This window comes from Aythya ferina, assembly GCF_964211825.1.
Source record: "Aythya ferina genome assembly, chromosome: 5".
Taxonomy (NCBI): domain Eukaryota; kingdom Metazoa; phylum Chordata; class Aves; order Anseriformes; family Anatidae; genus Aythya; species Aythya ferina.
The window spans coordinates 38593394-38615889 of NC_140301.1; the positions used below are offsets into that span (position 1 = coordinate 38593394).

At 46.7% G+C, this 22496-nt stretch overlaps 2 protein-coding genes across 4 annotated transcripts; both read left to right on the forward strand.

Annotated features, from left to right (window-relative positions):
• The first annotated feature begins 42 nt into the window (after nucleotides 1–42).
• TMED8 (transmembrane p24 trafficking protein family member 8) lies at nucleotides 43–6382 on the forward strand. Its single transcript, XM_084520563.1, has 6 exons — nucleotides 43–185; nucleotides 295–373; nucleotides 2499–2628; nucleotides 3550–3691; nucleotides 3969–4268; nucleotides 5278–6382. The coding sequence occupies exons 1-6, from the start codon at nucleotides 113–115 to the stop codon at nucleotides 5493–5495; spliced, it is 942 nt and encodes a 313-aa protein (XP_084376689.1). The 5' UTR covers nucleotides 43–112; the 3' UTR covers nucleotides 5496–6382.
• A 6861-nt stretch (nucleotides 6383–13243) lies between these two features.
• LOC311437502 (uncharacterized protein) lies at nucleotides 13244–22229 on the forward strand. 3 transcript variants are annotated; one of them, XM_084520849.1, is made up of 13 exons: nucleotides 13244–13432; nucleotides 13662–13838; nucleotides 14924–15029; nucleotides 15545–15667; nucleotides 16189–16408; nucleotides 17417–17440; nucleotides 18244–18366; nucleotides 19070–19257; nucleotides 19997–20196; nucleotides 20518–20609; nucleotides 20940–20994; nucleotides 21683–21780; nucleotides 21925–22229. In XM_084520849.1, exons 1-13 carry the CDS (start codon nucleotides 13278–13280, stop codon nucleotides 21972–21974), a joined length of 1611 nt encoding a protein of 536 aa, XP_084376975.1. In that variant the 5' UTR covers nucleotides 13244–13277; the 3' UTR covers nucleotides 21975–22229. The 3 variants fall into 3 exon arrangements, with proteins under 3 accessions (XP_084376975.1, XP_084376973.1, XP_084376974.1); XM_084520847.1 differs by having other exon boundaries at nucleotides 21941–22229; XM_084520848.1 differs by lacking the exon at nucleotides 17417–17440 and having other exon boundaries at nucleotides 16189–16426; nucleotides 21941–22229.
• The last annotated feature ends 267 nt before the right edge of the window (nucleotides 22230–22496 follow it).

The following is a 22496-nucleotide window of genomic DNA, read 5'->3' on the forward strand; positions in this document are numbered from 1 at the left end:
GGGCCCCGTTCCCCCGGCAACCGGCGCTTCCTGCGGCCGCCCCGCGCCATCGCGGCCCCGGCGCCGCTCGGCTGTTTCCGGCGGGGCGCTTCGGCTCCGCTCGGCCGTGCCCATGGCGGCCGCGCCGCCCGCAGCCCCCCAGGGACCCCGGTTCGAGCCCCCGGGCGGCCTCAGCGGCGCCTCAGGTACGGGGCGGGGGCGGCGGGCGGGGGCTGGGTGTGTTTTCCCTCTTGTCCGAGTGCCCTGCAGCGCTGCGGGTTGTTCCATCTCGCCGTGTGTTCTCTCTGCGGGCAGGAAACGAGGATGCAGCCCCACAGACGGAGCCTGCGGAGCAGCCGGGGGAGCCCTCGGAGCCCAGCGCCTCGCAGTGCGGGTAGGGAGCCCCCCGGGCTGCGGGCCCTACACCCCGCCTCGGCACACAGCGGGGTCTGTCAGCGTGGGGAGAGGGCACGGGACGCAGCTGTCGGCTTTCAGGCAGTACATGCGGGAATCAGTGCTGGAGGGGTTGTGCCTGTAGGCGTAAGGTTGTTACAAAGCCTGCAGAATAGCCAAGTGCAGTTCGTGCCTCACCTCTTCAGATCCCAGACTCAGTCAGGTTGCAGGGAACACTGGTGGGTTTGTATTCAGCGAGAACTAAGGAGCTAATGAACTCCATGAACTAATTCCGCAGGAAATCTGCCCTGTCCTCACTGAAGGACAACTTAATAATTAAGCATTCCCACCCTGTATAGTTCTGGTGAAAGCTGAGCTAGAAAATGCATCTTACTGTTTTTCGTTTTGTTTTGACAGTGTTGTTTGCTTTTTCTTCTTCGCCCTTTGTCTTTCATGTCACACTTCCCTTAATGCTGCCGATCAGCCACCGTATCGGCCGTGGGCTTGTTATTACCTGTTGGGCAGGTGGTGCTTGTGGTCAGTATTGCTGGCTGCAAGCACAAACACTGCGTGCTGCGGAGTTGTCACTTACCAGCATGCATGTGTTGCGTGCGGCACGGTTTTAGAAATTTGCAAGTTAAATTTGTCAGGTGGAAGATCACACAATTCATTAAATAACTACCTCATTAAGAAAATTCAGAAAAAATCAGCAAATGACCCTAGTTAGTAAAATAGCAGTTTGATGTCATCTTGACTTGATGCAAATGATATTGATATCAACTTTCTTGACTCCAGATGTGTTCCTGTATCACTCTTTACTATGTCCTCTAATTTTCTTTAAAGAATGAATGTAGGCTGTGAGCAGAATGGCCAAAGTAGATGCTGGATACTCATGAAAGTTACCTGATAATTTGTGTAAGTTGAATCTCCTTTAAAAGGAAGGGTGACGGTCCAAAAGGGTTAATTCAAGAGGAATTGGCTGAACATTTTGTTTGTAGATCTGCTCACAGAGCTTGTACGTTCTTCCAGTCAGAGTACAGATCTGGAAACAAAAGTCACATTTGCCCTGTGCTGGCCACCTGTACAGATGCAGCACGGAATGTCTCTGAGTTGAGCTGCGATTAAAAAAAAAATAAAATTAACTGTTCCAGACTAGACTGATAGTCTGATCTCTTGTTAATGAGAATATTTGTGCTTTGTGAAAGGAGAAATTTGAGGAAATGTGTATGTAGTTTTCATTACTTCTGTGTTCTCACACTTATGATCCTTCAGACAGACGCAGTTTACATTAGTCTTGTGGTGCTGAGAGAAGGCTGAACTTTTCAAAAAGGAAACTGTTACTAAAGACTAGGTTGCTTCTCGGGGAGGTTTCGCATAGTGTCTAACAATATGACAGAGAAGACTTGTTCTGGCATCCGTTTGAGTTAATTTGGGATGACAACTCTTTCCAGTTATATACAACATGCAGGAAGTTGTTTTTTAAACAGTCATTTAGAAAAATCTTCACAAGAGAAAGAATGTCAAGGATGTTGTTTCCTTTCTTGCTCATTCGTTTACTTCTTTGTACCTTTCTTTTTTGTTCTGACATGTCCATCTCCTCTTGTCACAGTGCAGATCTTGGACCTCTTGTGCTGTCATTGTGTGACTTACAGCTTGCTTGTCTATGTAGCATATTTGCATGCAGCAGAAAGGGACCTGTGTGTTCTCTGTACTTCTTGGGATTGCTGATGGGAAAGGTGTGATGGACCACTTAAACTGAGGGCATTTTCGGGATGGCTGTCCAAACTGTTTCAAATCCTTTCGTTAATCCAGCTGGCCTTTGTTGGAATATGCAGATGTCAAGTAGTAGCTGGCGCAGCAGAAGTTGTCCTTTCTTGAGCAGAAACAGTTACTGCTGATTTCTGTGCTTCGTACGGTGTTAGTGAGTTCCTCCTGTGGAGATGAGGGCAGAAGTGGGGTGTTGGGGGGCTCTTTGCACAGGTGGTGGGTGCTGACCGCAGGAAGCTGGTTGCCTTCTGTCCCCTTGAATTCCAATTGCAGAGTAGAGTGACCCCTGTCATGGCTTAACTCTGCTGCTTGTGCCCTGGGTGTAAATGCTAAACTGTAGTGCTCTCTTCCTCCGAGAGGTCGCAGATTAGGTCGCCTGTGAGTGTGGGAGTGACAGAGGATTCGAAGGAAGAAGGTAGCACTTCGAAGGACCAGGAAGCAGCTGAACTAGAAGAGAAGCTGCCTGACCAAACCGAGCCCACCAAAGAGGTAAGTGGGGGTTTCTTAACTTGAACAGAAAGGAAAGAGGTGCAGCAGTATTTCTTCCACCCTGCTGCTGTGCTTAATGACTGTGGGACAGAGGCTTTAAGGGTTGTGTTAAGATAAAAATAATATTAATGTAGATTTGGTTATATTTCTTCTATACGTTAGTGGGAAGTAACAGTTATCAATCAGCTTTGTGAAATCCCTTGTGTCTTTGGCTAGTCCTTACTTCCCTGCAGTTTTTGGCTTGCTAAGGCTTCAAGGTTATTTTCACCTTCTGCATCTTGTGTGGGTGTTTTTGGGATCCCCTTCCTGCAGATTTGTGGGAGAGGGAGCTGAAGGGAATCTGCCATCTTTTGCTTCTTTTGGTGAGCAGCCAATTTGTTTGCAATACAAATACATTTGGGAAATACTTTGCAGCTCAGGAGCTGTGCATTTTTATGCATTAGGAGAGAGGGCTGGCGCTAATAAACCAGATGAACCTTTACCCAGGATGCAGTGAATGTCAGTGTGATCATGGTGCAGTCTAAATGCAGACAGAGCTGAAAAGCTCTCCCTGGAGAGGCAGAGCCTTGGGAGTGCTTTCCAAGAGTAGTCCTCTAAATCTGCAAGGCTGTTGCTTTGCTGAAAGATGACAGCTCTGAGGCAGATGCAAACATGTGCCTGCCCAGACTCCTGGGGAGGCTGAGGGGTCAGTAATTTGTGACATTAATGCAGCATTTTTCTCCAGAGTTTATGAATTTGGTGCTGTGGAGGGTAGTAATGCAGAGATGCCTCAGAGCCAGCCATTTCTTTTCAGCTGTAACAGAAGCTTCTGCAGGATCTGACTTGACTTCAGAAAGATTTTTAGATTATTACTGATTTGTTTTAAGTCCAGCTGAGGACTTTCTTACTGTGATAATCTTTGTGACTCTGTGCTTTGTGCAGGAAGCTGTTGTTCGAATGACCAACTACCACATACACCAAGGAGGAGGGGATATCGTCATGATTCAGTCGGATCACACTGGTGCTGTGGATATCCTTTCAGCTGAGCTGGAGACTGCAGACCTCCTTGGGGAGCAGAGGAAAGGTGAGGCCTGAAAGGACTTGTCAATGACTCTGTGGGCACTTTTAAAGTGCCAGTGCCTGCCTTGGCCAGAGAAGAGCAGAGGCTGTGTCAGAGACACTGCTGACTCCTGCTGGAAGCGTGGGTTGTTGGCTAGTGTTGTGTGAAAACTTCACATCTGCTTCTGGGAGCAGGCTCCAGAATAAAAGAGTCTTATCAGAAATAGCTTCACTGTTTTCATATAACAGTTTGTCAATAGTAAAAAGTAAGATGAGCTGCTGATCTTTCTCCCTTGTCTCAGCTCAGCCTCCCCCTCTGGCTCCACCCACTACGTGGACCATGGGGAAGATGAAGGAATTCAAAACCAAGATGGGAAAGGAGAAGAATGCTAGGATGGTGGTGAAGCGAGGCGAGGTGGTGACGGTCCGTGTGCCAACCCATCCTGATGGGAAACGTCTGTGCTGGGAGTTTGCTACAGATGACTACGACATTGGATTTGGAGTCTATTTTGACTGGACCACTGTTACTAGCACTGCCATTACTGTTCAGGTCAGCGAATCCAGTGATGAGGAGGATGAAGAGGAGGAAGAAGAAATCGAAGGTTGGTGCAAAGCTCATGAGGGTTGATTTTTGGCGCTCGTTGCCATGCTGCTGAGTGTCTTTCAGATGCTGTAACTTCCATCTACTTTGCTTACCCAGACCGCTTATCTCTGCAGCCTTTTGGGTTTTGGTTAGGCTGTAGTGAGAAAGCATTTAACCCTTCCTGCTTCAGCATATGTGAGTGGCTGCTGTTCTCCAAGAACATTCCTGAAATCCAGCAAGCCGAAAAATAAATCAGAAATCACTTGTTCAGCTTCCAGCCGATAATGAGATTAGGGTCTGAAACTTTAACTTGAGTGTGTTGCTCGGCCTCTGAGGCTGAGAAATTTCTGGTGGCAAGTGGGAGCAAAAAGGTTCTTTTTTTTTATTCTGTGCGTGAGTGTTCTGTTTTGTTGTTGTTGTTTTTTCCCAGTATAGCAGGAGCTCCTGTTGACTGCATTTCGGAGGACTGCTGCCTGTGTCCTTGTAGCTGTGAAAAGCACGTTACCTATTCTTTGTCTTGAGTGTATTTGTGACCAGTGCAGCTGGGGGTTTGTTGTCTGAAATTAATCTTGCAAGTTCTCCAAAGTACATAGGTTCTTATGTGAGGAGTTTATTCTTGGAGAAGTGAATCAAGGATGTACAAACACTGCGAGGTTATAGCTAAGACCTTCCATTCCTTTCCTTTGCTCCATGTCCATATCAGTGGACCACTTTATGGAGTCCCTGTTGTGGTACGTGTAAAAGGAGCGAGCTGTTTAGAAGATAAGTCCAGGGAGAGGAGGCCAGGCTGGCAGGCAAGTGCATGCTGTCTTCCCAAGAGAACTGTTTTTCAGCACGTCCTTTGGTGTGGTAAGGAAAGTGGGTCTTTGTTAGCAGTATTGGCAGAGAGCTCAGGGCAGACACTGTGTAACGCTATTGCAGTTAGCCCTCTGTGTATTTGTGTGTCTCTGTAATCTGGTCTTATCTTTTTCTGGACCATCTAGTAGATTAACAGGCTCTGTCCTACTTCTCCACTCTCTCCCATTCAGGACTCGCCCCTGTTGGAGATGTGGAGAGGGGCTCCAAGAGCTACCTGCGGAACCGCTACGGAGAGATCATGCCTGTGTACCGAAGGGACAGCCACCGGGAGGTGCAGGCAGGCAGCCACGACTACCCAGGCGAGGGCATCTACCTGCTGAAATTTGATAACTCCTACTCTCTCCTCCGCAATAAGACTCTCTTCTTTCATGTCTATTACACTAGCTGAAGGGATGGGAAGGGGCAGGGATGGCAGGCAGGCAGTACTGAGCATGGCAGGCTGCCACCCAGCCCTGGTACTCCCCGATGGGCACTGCTGTGTGACAGAACCAAGGCACAACTCTGCCACCTCCTCTTCAGACACAACCTGGTTTCTCCTCGCATCCTCCTTCCCGGCTGTCCCAGTGGAGAAAGGTGGCTGTGACTCTGGTTGTCCGTGGGCAGCTGTTCTGTCTGTAAAACTTCACAAGTCCTGCTCTGTGCGGGCATCCGGCCGGGCTTTGTTGGAGCCAGTAAATGCCTGGAGGCCAGGTTCAGGTGGTCACGGTTTCGTTCTGTTGCACTGGTACGAAATGAAGTCAAAATATTCTTGATATGTTACTGTTTTGTAAATAATTCTTTAGACTCTTCTGCTGCATCTGGATCACTAGAGGGCAGCTGTCAGCTGCAGTGAGACAAAAGCATGGCTGGCTTGGCTCCTAACCACCGATAATGTTATCTCCTGCCACCACTAATGTCACCAGCAGCCAGTGCTTCCTTCATCCTCATGGGAGGGGATGCAGCATGGCCAGTGGCAGCCAGTGCTGGTGGCCAGGCCGAGCTAACAACAGCCAGCCCCAACCTCTGGTAGGGTTAGGAGTTAGGTGTGGGAGCTGGGGAGGAAGGTGCACAACCAGAAGTTCATAGGAAAATTTTCCTATGGATTAAAAATTGGATGTTGCAGCTGTTGATTAGAGGGATGTAAAAGTTATGATTAAAGTTCCAGTGACCACCAAAAGATTTTTATTTTTTTTCCCCTCCTGTAATCCAGATGTAAAACAGAAGAAATGATTTACTGCTGTGTTGAGTAAGTACAAAACGGCTAGGATAAAACCAATAAATATACAGGAAATGTTTCTCAGTAGCAGCATGTTTGTTCACTGGTATTGCTGCCAGCTGGATAATAGCATATGTAGCAAGGAAAATGCTCCCCAGGGAAGTGTAGTTTGTCAGCTGCTATTTCTGTTACAAAGGTATTGTTGCAAACGAGTATCTCTGCTCAGAAAATCAAAAGGGATGGAATTTAACCAAACCTTTCTGTAAACCAGAATCAGCTAGGCCATTGCAAACCCTGACCATGTGGTAAAGGATGGAGTTCCTTGCCTGTTTTGGTGGCTTGTGATGGCATTAGTAATCACTTTCTGCTCGAGCATTGGCAGAGCTGAACAAGGATTAAGTTAATCCTTTGGAGATTAATTTTAAATCACATTTATCTGTAAGTGGTGTTTATTTTACTACTTTTAACTTAAAATCATGCTCTTTTTAAGAATACTGCTGTATTTACATTTTGATACCTCTTTGCAGAGACACAAAATGGCTGTTTGCATGGTGATTCTACTAGAGTTCTGAATTTTATTTTTAAATCCTCCAGGTAAAGCACCTCTACTTGGTCCATTCCTTCTATTGAGAGGGAACAATGGACAAAATGATTTTTGGGTAGTTAAAGCCAAAGATTTAACTCTCCTAGGAGGGCTGCGTATTTCCTATTAAGGCTATACGGTAATGCTGTGCAATTTGCTCTATATTCAAGCTCTTCTTTTTACTATCTCTGCTTACTTTTTCATTACCCCAGAGCACTTAGGAGGTCAAGAAAGTGTGAGAGAGACGTTTACAGTGGAGCAGCCCGAGCTGGGAGCAGAGGAGAGTGGAAACCAGAAGACTGGTTGGACCACAATTACTTTCAGGGTGAGCAGGCAGGGAGCAGAGCTGATCAGGGTAAGCAGCTGAGCTGTTGCCACTCTGGGCCCTGTGATGGGGGGAAAAGCAGTCACCTTTCTCAAAGGAGAGAGAGAACCTGGCAAGAGGGGAGCTGCAAAGCTGCATTATTCAAGTAGAGGGAAGCATAGGACAATCTTACAGGGAGGTAGAACAGTAGGATTTGGTATCTGCCAGAGCAAGGTGATCTTTCGTTTAGCAGCCCAGGGAGGACTATTCCTTCCTTTAGCCCCTCCTGGGGAGACAAAGGACCATGCCACAGCCTTTGTAAACACTTGAGTCAGGCCTGAGCAACTTGCATAAGGTTCTACCCTTTTTTCTTCTGTTGCCTATCAAGTTCGTAGACACTAAGCAGAAGATGGCAGAAAAGACCTTGCAGTCTGCCTGCAAAAATGACAGTGTCATCCCACTTGATGACTGCCTTTGGTCCTTTCTGATACAATCTGCAGGGTGCTGTGTGCGCTTGCTGGTTAATGTATGAGGCACTGTCTGGAACCTGATCCACTTTCCAATTAGGATTTTTTTTTATCACAAAGGGAATTTTGACCTGTACATACATTAGATTTTCTAGAATTATTGACCCTCAGTTACACAACTTACTCTGTACTAGTGGGTTTTTACCACTAAAGAACTGTTGCCCCTATAATGTGGCCTCCATATTGCTAATTCACAGCCACTTCCCCCCCACACCATCTATATTTTGCTTATATCACAATTCAAAATACATTGTGTCATGTTGTAAGAGGTTAGTAAGACCTGCCTCGCTACCCGTTCTGGCTGCTTACCGAAACAAATACTGTGTGCAAGTTATCAAGGTATTAGTTAGTGGTTTTAGTGAAGATAAATTGCCTTGTAGGTGGTGATCCTATTGCTCAGTTCTAGCTTTCTGAAGCATGGGACAACCTTTTAACGAGGCTCAGGTCACTTGTTTGGAACTGTCCCCATCTCCTAGTCCCACTGACCTAAGTTTAACAGTAGCATTGAGTACGGTACGTCATCCCAATCCGTATGTGCCTGTCCTGCAAACACTGTGCCCATAAAGAGGCCTGCTGCGGAGGAACTGAAAGTGCTTGCTGCGTGTGATTTTGCTACTTCTGTTTCCCAGATGTATCTGGTATCTCTTAGGAACACAAAATAGTTTTAGACATGGAATATTTCATCTGCAGGAAACAGAAGCTTCACAGTTGTACAGGATAATTGTTCTTCATTTATTCTTTAATTTCCACGTTACATGAATATGTTGTTTCTCAGGTATTCAAATATCATTCATTATCCAAGTGACGACTTCTCTTTGGAAGGATATGTAGTCTTTATTCATTTTCTGATAAATTAACTAGCTTGGCTGTATGGCTAGTGATTAACAGCAGCCATTCTTATTCAAAATTGAACCCACAGTTGGGTCAAAGAAATAATTTTATTTCTCATGTGTCTTTTTTTCTGCCTTCTGTGTCTCCTGGACTTGTATCCAATCCTGCTATCTGCTGAGGCAGTGATGGAAGCCCTTCTTATTTTAATTGGAGACCTATGGAACTAGACCTTGGGTCTAGAAAAAAAAATGAATTTAAAAGGCAGTTGCGCTTCAGAGAGGGAAATTAATCTTCAAGAAAGGAAAGTTTCTTATTTTTCTCCTGAAGGAAGATTTCAGATCAGTTTTAAAAAATGTGTTTCTTCCAGTAGATTGTGTCTAGAAATTCAAAAAGCTCAATTAAGGGATAAGCTTCTTTTGCATTTTGCAACCAGTCTTTTTTTTTTATTTTAAATTGGGTTTGCTTTTGTGAAAGCATAAAATTGTTTTCCATTTTGTTTCGAATATAATTTAGATCTAAAAAATAAGATATGGGTGTTCAGCCAGAGACATTAGACAGTCCTGTAGCATAGGACTTGCATAAAAACTAGGTTGTATAATTGTTTGTTTATAATAATTGTTACAATCTGTTGGACATTTTTTAATGTCAAAGAAGGTCATAAGTTAAGTTTCCTCTTGTTTTCCCCCTTAGCAGTAGTGTAGCAGCAGGAGTTTAAAATGCATGCATTTCACTGAGGACTGAGGGTTAAAATTGCTTAATCAGGGACCACATTACTGACTGAATTTACTCACAAACTCTTTGGAGGCCTGCAATATAGATTCATGTGAAAGATTACTGGTGTCAGGCATAGGCTAGTTGCAAACTAAGGTTTGAGACCCATTTAATAGTTATGTAAATTAATATTGCTAAAGAGCCGTTTACACAAACAGATAAGATGAAAATGTGTGCTTAAATCTAAGGAGAGAAAGAGCTTAGTTGACTGACTTACGGTGCTGAGATGAAAGTTGAGTTACTATGCAACTCGGTCTAAAAGGTAGCCATCCTCCTTTCTTTCTGGCTCCGTCCTGTGCACTTGTCTCCTTGTAACTGTGTGCACGTAACTGCGTACAGCCTGCAGTGGGGCCGGTTGTTGTGCTGCTGGACCTGGCAGGGTGGGCTAGCCATGACCCTTGTCACACATCCAGTTGCTGAAAGAAGTACTCATTCTTGTGAGCTGAGAATTGGGGTAGAGAATGAATCCCTAAATGAGTGTTTTTTTTCTTTTAACTCCACTGCTTATACCCTTTCTCCTCGTCTCTACCCCAACTAAAGCCACTCTATAGAGGATTTATCACAAGGTGCCTTAGGAGCAGGGAGCATGTCTGAAATAAGAGCCATAGATGTCATTAAGCCAAGGGGTTTCTTCTCCCTGTTTCTCTGCCCGTTCCAGTAGAGGGGAAGCACTCCACACAAGTAGAGGTCAAGCAAGAGAGCCCCAGGAGGCCGTTCCTGGAGATTTAAGCTGTCTGTTAGACTGCCTTGTTGCTGTAAGATGATAGTAAAACTGTGTTTGAGTTTTTTGGCACCATAGGATCTTTGCCTTTGGAAATCATATGCTGCTGTCAGATATTGGAGAACACCAGAGGACTACTCATTTTGATATGCTGATGCTAAGCCTGAGGACCAGAAAAACACTAGATAGATAGACATAGATAGCATTCCTTGTGGCCATTCACCGTTTTCCCGAAGAAGCATCTGAATTCAGTGCTGAGGGGTGTGTGCTTATGTGTATTGAGACCAGATGAGAGACCAAAGCAACACAGGTTTTTTGATCTCCAAGTGGGAGAGAAATTTCTCCAATTCTCGTATCTGGGAAAAATATCGTATGTGATGATTAATGTCATGTAGATGTAGCAGAACATCTGAATTAGTAGAAGGGAAAACTGTGAACTGATGTTGTTAAATATGTTAGCTAATTGGACTGTGAAAGAAGTCAGGAGTTAAGCAGGAGTCAACGTGCTAAGTCATCTAAATAAGTGCATTTGTAGTATATACAAACTAACTTTAGGGCTTTAGAGTGTACATCAAACTGCAGAGTTCAAACAGATGTTGCTAGGAGGAGAATTTTCTGTGGGAGTATTACACATTTGCCTCCAAAGAGTCTCTGGCATCTTATTCTGAAACACTTGTGCTGTTGCAGCTGAAGACAGATCATCAGCCTGAGTGAACCTGACTCCACGCAACATTTCTGTATTCTGTTCTGAATTTTACATGTTGCTTTCTCAGAAGCATCATCACAATAAATACGTACCCTTTCTCAGTTAGGGACAGGAAGACTTCTGTGATTTGTTGGTTAGGGTTATCTAGTTTAAGCCATTTGGACTGGTGAGTCAAGTCTCTTACATAAGAAGCTGGATGCCAAAGCACTAAGTTCAGAGCTAAAGAGGCTTTGCCAAGTAAAAACCTTGAAGTTTAGGAACTATTCTCAGAAACTAAACAGTTGGTGATGATCTCTGTGCAACCTCCATGATGCCCAAGTGACTAACTGCTCACCTCAGGGTGAAACAATCTGCTCTCAACTTGCTGCTCCAGGCTGCTAGCACAGTCTTTCAATGGAGAGTATCCTGTAGCTGGTTGTGCTTTTTTCCCCCCCCCCCCCCCCCCCCCCCCAGATGTATATTCTTGTGAATTGTAATGGTTGTCTGTAAGTCCTTATTTATGTGATATATTTATGATGTCCTGTAATCTCAAAACTGAGTTCTCTGCACCATCCTGTTGCTTTTCATCTCTTCCCCAGAGATGAGTTTTAAGTGGAGAACAGGATATTTTAATGAGAGGTGGCACTGACTCTCTCTTGCTGAAGGGCACATGTGAAGATATATTTATAGCGTGCTTGCATTCCTTCTAGGCTTGGTTTGTATTGTTTATATTTAATGTGTTGTGGCTGATTTGTAATAGTATATTGGAACTTATTCCCTTTAAATAAACTTTTCACTATGCAATCATTCCTCTTGTCTCCTGTTGAAAGCAAGTGAACGTCTTCATATGAGAAACCAAACTACAGAATTTCCAACAAAACATGAATGCAATAAAACTTCTATGAGCAAAGAAGCAGTAGGTATTAAAGATATACTTTGGAGTGTACCAAACGTTCTAGTTGCAAATGGATAGGAAAATGCTCTGTTGTCAGCTCGTGGTTATGGCTTTATCCAGGAATTTTTCTGTCTGTTAAAATGACTGTCAGGGATTTTTTATTCTTCATATTCTCTGCAGCACTTGTGATTATACTGAATATTTGAAGGACTCGAGAGGAACAAGCTAGTAGCCAAGCTCATGTAATTTTAACCAGGTAGAATTTGAATGGTCTTCCTCCCAGTGCTTAATACCGGTACTTTTCACCTCAATTTGCAGAGATCCCCTATGGCTAACTAATTAATCTGGTACTAAAGCTTTCAATTTGAAGGTTTAAAAGCATCCTTTCAGTTATCACATACTGATGAAATTATCTAAAGAAAAGTGCCCTTCACAATTTCCTCATAGCTGCTTGACCTTGGGCTTCATCTTGCTACGAAGACTGTATTTATATAGCCTGAAGAAAACATCTTCAGAGAACACCTCCTGGTCAAAATGAGAAATGAGCTTTAGCCATCTTTTCTCACTTGTCTTGTTTTAAAACCCCTTGGGAGAAGTACTGCAGAAGTTCAGATGTCTTTGTTCTCATCCTGTGTTTGCCTGGAACTTTTCTACAAAATAATTGATGGGCAGGCGCAATCATACAGAAAGATGATCAAAGGGATAGATGACTGCCAAGTTACACATTTCGTCTGTTCTATTTATTTATTTATTTTAAAGAGCACATAAAAGAAGCAGTACTGAAGCTATTTGATAACCATTAGCTCACTATGAATCTCTGTCCTCTGTCATGGCTCAGGCATTAGACCAAGAGGACAATGAAGCAACTTGGTAGGGATGCAGAGCAATGATGTGAAATTTCACAAGGTTAGTCATTTCCTACCCTTTCCATGTTTTTTGTTTGTTTGTTTGTTTTGTGGTTGGACTGCAGCAGGAATGGTATGATCCCATGCAGCTCAGCAAAGGTCTCACTTGAGTGGGCTGGGTTGCCCTGCCTGGAGGCCGCTCTCCTTTCCAGGTGTGTGTGGGCAGCGTTGTTCCTTTGTTCACTAAGTCCTGTCACTGATTTCAGTGTTGTCTCATTATTTACAGCAGTTTTACACTTAGCAGTGCTATTCACTATTGTGGTGGGTTTGGATACGCAATGGAATACACACTCTGTAGTAAAGGATGTGCTGTTTTTTTATTATTATTATTTACTCCCATCCTGTCTTCTTTTGGTGGTAGACCTAACTGCTGAATACAAGCTCCTCTTTTTGCAAGCTACAAGAAACATTCACTGATAACATTACTCAGGTATCACAGACAACTACTCCCCCAGACGGGGATGTGTGGCTGTATAATTCGCTACAGAGAAGGACGGCGCCTGGTTTAGGGTGTGAGAGCACTTTGCTGTCCCTCCTCATTGCCACCAGGGCACAGCCACAGAAGCACGAGCAGGGACAGACGGACACAGCAGTGCCCGGTCCCCCCAGTTCTGCCTCGGGGCTTCCTCCCCCAGGCAGGGAGGAGGCGGCGGGGGCTGCTGATGGCCGCCCCACGCCCTCAGCTGCGCCGCCCCTCGGCGCCTTAATGGCGGCGGCCCGCAGCCCCTCACTGCTCTCCCCGTCCTCGCCGCCATGCTGCCCGCCTGCCGCCGCCCTGCCGCCTGGGGCGGGTTAGGGCCGGGGCCGGGCCCGGGGCCGGGTCCCTCAGCGGGCGGCAGTGCCCGTCAGGGCGGCCTCGCCTTCTACGCGCTGTGGGGGCTGCGGGAGCGGCCGCGGCGGCTGGGCAGGTGCGGGCGGGCCGGGCTACCCTCGGGCTCGGAGGCTCTGAGCAGCCCCACTCCCTTCTCGGGCCACTTTGCTTTGTCCTGACCCCGTGCAACCTCCTCTTAAACCAAAGCAAACCCTCTCCTTTTCTCCTTCCCCCTCTATAAATATGTTTCCACACCTTTGCATGTCTTTTTGAGCCTGCTGTGTACTTCTCTGTGATTTTTCTCTCTTTGTTGTTTTCTCTCCCAGCCAGTCCAGCAAGATGGGCTACCAGGCTTGGCTGCCCCTGCCGCTGCCCAAGCAGCTGGTGGTGTTTGGGCTGGGGGACTGGAGCTCGTACTCCCCGGACACGAGCGTCGCCGTGGACGTGCTGGTGGCGCCCGGTGTCGGAGCGCAGCGGGTCGGCACGCTGGGGCCCACCCGCAGGTAGTGGCAGGGCTGGGTGCTGTTGGGTGTCACTGGGGTGCCCTAAAAACACGGGGTGCTGCTGGCACCTTCCCCAGGTCGCTCAGCCTGCCGGTCCTCCCAGCCTGCTGTGAGTCTTCTCTTTGCGGCTCAAAGGGAAAGTGGCTGGAGGGGCTTTGGTAAGGACTGAGGGTGGGTATGGGTCAGGAAGCAGCTGTCCTGTCCCACCAGGGGTGGTGAGACCTTGACTTCAGTGCCATCAAGATGCTTTTTTTGTATGGGGACAGAATAGTCCTTGGGCAGTGAAAGTGTGATGGGTGTCTTCTGAGCAGTACCAGGGCCTAGGGGTAAGAGACAAGGACAGGAGGAGAGGTGCCATATCATGTTTCTTAGCATTCCCCTTGTCCTCAGAGACAGGTGATGGGGCTACAGGGAGCTCCTTGCAGCAAACACTCCTGTGCTAATGAAAGCAGGTGCAGCAACGTACAGCCTCTGTCTTTGGGAACCACTGGGATAATGGTAGGATTTTTGCAAGCAGAGCTGGTCCTAGACAAGGTGGACCTGAGAAACATGATTTCTGCCTTCCTTGTTTTTCTTTCCCTTGGTTTTGTATAGAGGAGACCACGGACTCCTGGGGTGATTCAGGAGAGGGTAAATGCAGCAGGACTGTGGGACACAACCAAATGCCACAGGTGCATTGTTTATATTAAAGATATCACAGATGGCTGTGAAACAATCTGTTTAAAATAGGAAGTCTTTTTTTAACTGTCTACCGTGAAGACTAGTTGGATAGCAGAGCGAGTACAGAACATTTCCTCTTTACCTCTTATAGGCGGTATGAGTTCACAGACCAGCTTGTGTCTTGGTAATGGAGTGAAATAAAATCAGAGACAGCTCCTAGTTTGTTCTGTTTCATGAGATTATGTTTGTACATCTAAACATAAGCTAGTCTCTATAGCTTCTTGTGATATTTTCAACTTCCTTTCAGCTGCTTTGAGGGCTGGATCTTTTTTTTTGCCTTGGGGTGTTATTTGTGAGTACAGGAGCAAGAATTCTTCACTGGTTGGTGTTGGTTGTGGGCTGAAAACCCATGGTCCCCTGTGCAGGTCTCTGGTGTGGGAAGGTGACTGGAGGACGGATATTTTTATGGCCTCCTTGAAAGAGATGGACAAAGGCAACTGTGTGAAACTTGTCCTGACTGTTGACGGACAGGTAAAAGAAACAAGAACCTCTTCTCTCCCTGTACTGGGTCACAAACCACTTCAGCTTTGCCAGCTTGGAACTAAAAACTTCATTTCCTATCTACTTATTTTTCTTCTCTTTACTTCTTCAAGGCAGAGGCATGTCACACAGATCTGTTAATACATGTCTGTAGTGAACCTCAACTCTCTTGATATTCTAGCACTTTTCCCTAAACTCAGCTTTGCTAAAATGCTCCATGTATTGCAGCAGGCGTGCCACAGGGTATGGGGTCAGTTCCAATTCTCCTCTCTCTTGGATTTGTGGTACATAAACCATTGCTTTACCATGTGCTGAAGTCTTTGGATATAGTATCTTTCATTGTCTGGCTTTGATATTCTTTTTTCCCCCAAAAATATGGGCTATTCCATTGCAAGGAATCTGTCCCTTGCAATATTTATTTTTGCTCACCCTTTGTGGCTGACAGCTAGTAAACTAACTCACTTGTTCTTTTATTTCTACACTGCCCATCACTGGTCCTGTTGCAGCTGCTCCGAGGAATCTCCAGCAGCACACCTGCCCGCCCGTTTCTGGTTCCAGAGATGACCCCATCCCCAGTGCTCCCAGCTGACGATGTGCCCCTCAGTCAGGACCCAGAGGATCCTAGTGCTGTATGTGTACTCTGTATTCTTCCTCTCGTTATTTCACCCCTCCTTAGTATATGTTCTCTAACTTGAAGCTGCTCAAGCAGCAGCACTTGCTGTCATTCTCTTAGTGAAGGCCTGGTTAAGCAGGTTTTGGAGTCCAAGATTCACTTAGGCTACAGAAATTGGTTAATTGCACTCTCAGGTGAAATGACTTTGGATGGGTTGAATTTTACAGCCTTTGATGGGATCAGTCCACTTGGCTACTCCTAGCACAGATGGCCCTCCTGCCTTTCCTCTGTGCAAGCTGTGCCCAGGGCAGCCAGCAGTCCGAAAGCAGGCCTGGCTGGGCACCTGGCAGCAGGAGGCTGTGTGGTTTGGCATATGTTTGGCAGCTCGTGTTGTTGGCATGCTGGCCCGTAAGACTTACCAGGAAAGCAAGCCTGAAAATGTGAAACTAATCTCTGGCCCAGTACCAGACAAATCTGCAGTAGCCTCAGATCTTTCTCTTTGGAGCTGCTTTGACTAGCTAGGACTTTTTTTCCCAGGTCAAGAGTCAGAGCTCAGTGATAGCTGCTAGAGCTCCCAGGCCTGGGAAGAAGGATTTCTGCCCACCACTGAGGACCCTGGCGGTACCCCGTGCCCTGGAGCCACCATCTGGCAAGACAGGACCCAGTGAGGCCTGGAGGAAGAGCCCTGTCTGCCCTAAGAAGCCCAGGAAAGTTTTATTTGAACCCAGAGCATCTGAGAAGGATCTTGATGCAGAAGGTAACTGGCACCTTCCAGGTGTATTTTACAGGTCTTGTCTGCACTATCTCCTAGTACTGCTGGCAATAACTTCCAGTGCGTTTCTCAGTGCACCTCCAAGGCAAGGTGGGCTTGTCTGTGCCTTGTGAATTACTGAGAACTGCTCCTTAGTCCTGGTTAAATTGCCTGATAATTTTTTACCTGTTGGGAAAATGACAAATAGAACGTGGGGTACTCTTAGTGCCAGTACTCTGTACTATAACATAATATCTGTTACCTCTTCGTATGAGTAAAAGCTTTATAAATGATGGCAAGTATTGTTAGCCTTGTTTTACAAAAGAGGAAACTGAGGCACAAGAAAGTAATCTACCACAGTGTCCTGGGACCTATCCATTAGTCTTTTTGTTCCCCTGCTAACAGCATACCACCACTTGGTCTGTAGAAAACATTGGTTATTATTCAAGTTACAATGACTACAAGAAGAAATATATATATTCATATATATAAGTAGTATAATCGTACTGACTTTTCAGTTGTGGGAAGGTAGCTGCCAAGGGGTTTGGAAATGAAATCTTTAGGTTCTGAGTGTGAATTTCAAGTCAGCTACAAGGTGTGACCAAGTTTGTGTGTAACTACTTGACAATAGTTTAGTGCTTCCCATGTGAAATCCCTTAACTGGGACTTGACTTCTTACAAAGACAAACGTAACTTCATCATAAAGTTGCTTCTGCTATAGGCGGTGTGGGAAGAGGGGGGAAATGACCCTTCATCAGAGGGGTAAAATGCAACACTGACAGCATGATGGCAGTCAAAGGAAACGTGCCTTGCTTACCTGCGTTCTGCATTTCTTCTGATGAGACTTTCTTCAGGACTTTGGTCTTTCACCTTCTTTGTTGCTATGAGGTAGCTTTGCTGGGTGATGGAGGAAGGAAGGAAGGCCAAAGGGCTCTTAAACCAGAGAGCTGAGGACTTGTGGGCTATGGCTGCTGGCTGCTTTCCTTATGGGACATCTTTGTGTTTCCTTTGCAGATTTGGCAGTGGAGGAGTTGCAAGGTGAGCATCTGTCTCATGGACCCTGATTTCTCTTTCCAATTTTGGTGATGGCATTCCCTTTAGTGTCACAGGCCTCTCATGCTTGATTTTTTATCTCTCCAGTGATCAGGAATAGCAAACAGGTTGTGCGTATATGTTGTGTCCTCACTACGTTTGTGTAGGTGCTTCAGGCTCTCCAATATGCTTCCGTAGTCCCTTTGAACCTCAGGCACACCTCTGAGTGCATAGTCCTTTGAGAGAGCGGATAAGATGTGGAACAGGCTTTGATGAAAAGGATTTTTTTAGCTTGTTCAGCAAATGGCAGGGGTTGGCATGGGAAAGGAAGAGAAACAGGGCAATAGGAGGAATATCTCTGGAAGCAGATCTAGGCTTCTGGTTGCTATGTCTCAGGCACTGACAGGCTGTTCCTCAGTAGCCCTCCTACGTGCTCTCATGAACAGTAACGCAAGGGCACAGCACAGATGAGATATCCTTCTGGGGACAGGTTCTCAGTGGGATCTAAGTCTGCCTGTGCCTGCCCATCTCTGAAGTGGCAGCCCGTTTGTCCTATATTGAGCTAGACTCCTCTCTACTAGCTCCCTCTGCTACAGATGACTCTCCTAGTAGAGCAGACTTTCCCCGAAGCCAACAGAAAATCTTCCACAGAAAGCTGTGCCTCCTGCCACCCCAATAAGAAGAGACTTGAGGCCTTTGCTTTTTCATTTCCCCCCCCTCTGAGCCCTCAGCTGCCTTGTTCTCCCCAGCGAAGGGAGCTGGAGGCGCCTCTTCAGCCTGCTCCCAGCACGGTGCTCTCCCCTCCCCAGGCAGCCCCAGCCCGCGGTGGCGCCACGCCATGTGCCTCAGCGACCCGGCAATGGCTGTTCTGGTCGGCGGAGAAGGCGTGGATCAGCGGTCCTGCAAGGATGCACTCTGGAAACTGGAAGTTGGTAAGGAGTTCAGGGCTGTCAGAGGCAATGGGATGTTAATGGGTGGATGGGAATCCAGGAAGACTTGGGTGGGAGGGTGTCCTCTGGGGTCTGTGCTAAGGCAGGTGCTGGGTGGATTTGTCTTGCTTGTGAGTCACTCAGCAGGAGCATGCATCCCTTATCACATTTCAGGTGCTGTTTCTCTTTGCCACACCCACCCTCTATGACTTTTCTACATCTCTGCTTTTATCCCATTCTTCACTGATGTCCCTTGTCCTTGGGCATCCAGTGGTGCTGCAGGAGGCTGAGCTGAGAGCTCAGCGCCCTCAGAGGCTGTGGGGCTCTATGTGAAAGCCCTCCAGGAGCTTACATTTGAATTCTGAACACAGCTGGGTGATTTTTGAAGGGCAAAAGCAATAGCGCAGTTTGCAGTGTGTGTGATGACTGGTGGAGAGGTGTGAGAGACAACTGCAGTACCTTATAGCTTTCTGCACCTCATCGATCCTCTCAGCCACCTTTCTGCTTTCCACCTAGTTAGTATTCCCCTCCACTCCTTACACAGAAACATTGCTGTGTAAGTCTTCTCTAGCCCCGAGTCAAAGGAGAGGAGGAGATAAAAAGGAACACGACCTTGAGTAAAGATTTTATGACATCCTCTTTAAATCTGGAGAAACTGAGTGCATGTTCAAACTCTCATACCATCTGCCTGGCATTGCTTCCACAGACAGTGATTTCTGGTTACCAGTGAGTCTCCAGCAAGAAAATGCTATGCCATCCTGCCTGCATGGTCACACTGCTACGTATGACCCAGACACCAAGCGTATCTATGTCTTTGGGGGCATAAAGGAAGACAAAGACTACAGCAGCATCTACATTTTGGACACAGTCACCTGGAAATGGCTTCCTGTGGCTGTAAGTACTGCAGCTCTTCTAAGATAAAAGCACAGGAAGGGTGTCAGGTCCTGCCTGAATGTGGCATTTGGTGTGCCCGTATCTGTACTCCAGCAGAGTCATTCCGCTGTTGCTGCAGGCTGCCTGAGCTGCTTAGTCTTCTTGGATCTGTCAATCCTAGCTGTGCTGAAAGGCTGCAGGCTTGGCAGAAACCAGGGGCTCTGCCTACAGTGAATGAAGCAAGGTTAAAAAAATGGTTGCTGCAGAGTGCTGTGTCTGATGAAGGTGGTGTGTGGGAGGGACTGTGTGAGCAGCAGAGGGAAATGGCCTCTCGTTCTCTATGGTGCTATTCACAGCTGTGTTGGATACTGAGGAACTGGTCTTTCCAAATCAGAGAGCTGCCCTGAGCACAGCAGATTTCTGAGCAATTTAGATTCTGTCATGTCCTTGCAGAGGGCCATGTCAGCTAAGGACTGTCTCTTTCCTGGCACAAGATGGCTTTTTACAGAATAATCCTGGGATGAGGTCTTTCTGTTCCCTGTCTTGTTCTGAGGCAGCTGGGGTAGGAGGCCGATTTCCTGCTCTCATCAGAGCATTCTGGTGATGCAGAGTATGCCTGTGTGGCAGAGATCTTACTGGGGAAACAATCAAGTGAAAATTGAGACTTGCTGAACTCATGGCACATCGTGGGCCCCTTTCCTATAGGCCACGCAGCAAGTAATGCACTTCTCCTAACAAACCTGTGTTGGACTTTTCCCAGGCTAAAGGGAGGATGCCAATGCTGACTTACCACAGTGCAACCATCTACCGCAAGGAGCTCTTTGTTTTTGGAGGGACCTCCCATAAAACGGCATCACAGGCAGTTGGACCCTGCAGCAACGTGCTCTACGTCTTCAATCCAGAGCATGAAATTTGGTACCAGCCCATCTCAGAAGGGGAGAAGCCTCTGCCTAGGTTTGGGTGAGAGTGCTCTTCTTCCAGCCCTCCAGAACAGAGCAGGAAGCCTCTTCCCACCTAACCTCCCATCCCAGTGTAGTTTCCTTAAAACATACATGATTGTTCTTCACTGTTTGCTCCCTCAAAATGGCCCTATGTTTTGAGTAATGTGCTGTCAGGAATCCTGATGGGGTTCTGTGGGTTGCAGTGGCTGAGGGTAGGGGCAGGTGCAGATGGAGGGAGCTATTGCAGCTCATTAGGAGAAGCCAAGGCAGTGTGAACTAAGACTAACACTTCTTGGAACTTGCAGAAGACACTTTGCTCGCTTGTTTCTTCTTTGATCAGGCATTCAGCTACTCTGCTGAAGAACAAGCTGCTGATTTTTGGCGGTCAGAGGACTTCTCTCTACTTCAGTGACATGCACATCCTGGATCTGGGTAAGAAAGTCTGTTCCAGGTAGCCACATCTGGAGGGTCTGTTCTAAGGCAAGGACTGGGAAATGAGGCAAGCAGGATGGGAAGGCAGCATTAACACTGTAAAAATACTTAATCAGTGGAGATGGAGAATTACAGACTAAAGAAACCCTTTGTGGGATTAGAGGGGAGGGAATGGGGAAAACTAAGAAACTCCTTTTCTGGAAGACAGGTAACAGAAAAGGTAAGTTGCTGATGTGACAGACTTTTGAAGCTATTGTCTAGTTGTGAGGCTGAGAAATGCTACTAGGAGTACTTATGGGACATTTTGTCTGCCTTTTCCCTGGCTTTCAGGTTTCATGGAGTACACACCAGTCCCTTTCATTGCAGGACAGCCTTCTGCACGTTGGTAAGATCCTGTTGCAGACCCAGGAGCTCTGTCCTTTCTCTGTGATGCCAGGCTTAAAAGGCATCTGTGATCAGACCCAGTTACGTATCTGTGCCCCACTAGTCAAAATACAGTGGGTGGTTCCTCTGCGGTAGGACCAGAAATTCCTACTAGCTTGTAAGCTTGTGCTTGGTGCTTGTAAGGTGTTGGGGTGCAGATCACTGGCAGGAGTCTGCCTTTCAGGCTAGGGGAAGTTTTCTTCAGTGTTCTAATGGGACTGTATTGCCTGCTGTTTGGTCTCCATGGTACCTGGAGTATAAGAGATCCCGAGAGAGGAAGAAACTCTTGTAGCAGAAATGTGCTTGCTGGTCCTAAAGAGACTCTATCACCCGCTAAAATACTGACTTAAATCAGACCGTCTAGCCTGTCATCTCATTTTGTAGAGCAAAACACAGAAGTTCTGATGGATCCTTCTGTGGTAATGAGGTGCTTTTCAGGCCTGATAGGTTCCTTCACTGGTGGAGGGAAACAAACAGCTTTTTCAGGGCTACTCAGCAAGTCAGGGCAAAAGAGGACAAGAAGAAAACTTCCATTCTTTGGTTTAAGCCCCCAGCCTGCAGTTCGAGTCTACCCACCTCTGCCCATTCCTGATTGAGGCAACCCCAGCAGGTTTTGTGATAGTCACCTTTAAGTTTTGCTCTCATCCCAGTTTTCATGCAGCTCTGGCTGTGTCGGACTGCAAGGTTCTGATCAGTGGAGGCTGCAATGCCAGGGGAGCCCTGCAGGACGCCTTTGTTTTTTGCCTAGGTAAGTGAATCTCCCTCCCTATTTCCACAGTTGACAGTGACTGCGGGGCTGCAGTGCCATTTCTGAACACCTAGTCCCATCTGTTTGTTCCACCCAATGCATTAGGAATATATGTTTGTTTGCTTGTTTTTCCTGTATTGATAGACCCTTTCTACTTCAGATACTCTTTCATGGAGTACAGTGAGCCACCATGACCTCTGCTCTGTGCCCCGAGCTGGCCACACGCTGCTTCATCTGACTTCCCCACACCTGATGGATGTAGGCAAGGAGAACAAAGATGAGCATAACCTGCACACAGTGTTGGTCTTTGGGGGCTCCAACTGTGCCGGGACCTTTTACAACAGCACAATCAAGATCCAGCTGGACCTAGGATAATCAGAATGAGTCTGGAACTGCAAGGACTCCTCACCAGCATAAAGACAAAGGTGGCAATAAATGAGTCCAAGCAATGTGGCAGTCCAAGTTTCTATATGCAGGTGAATGCTGCCTTGGCACAGGATTATCACTGTTTTGTAAAGTCTTTCTGAATGCTGTGGGTATTGCCCTCTTAGGGCAGCTGATACACAGCATTAGATTGGCAGAAATGCCCTCCTGTATCACTGGCTTGGCACCTGGGCTTGTTTGCTGAAATTTCGGTGGGAGCTGAGCTAAGCCTGCACAGAAACACAATCACAGGCTTCTGCTTTTCCTTCTTGACTTACAGGTTTCTGGGCTTG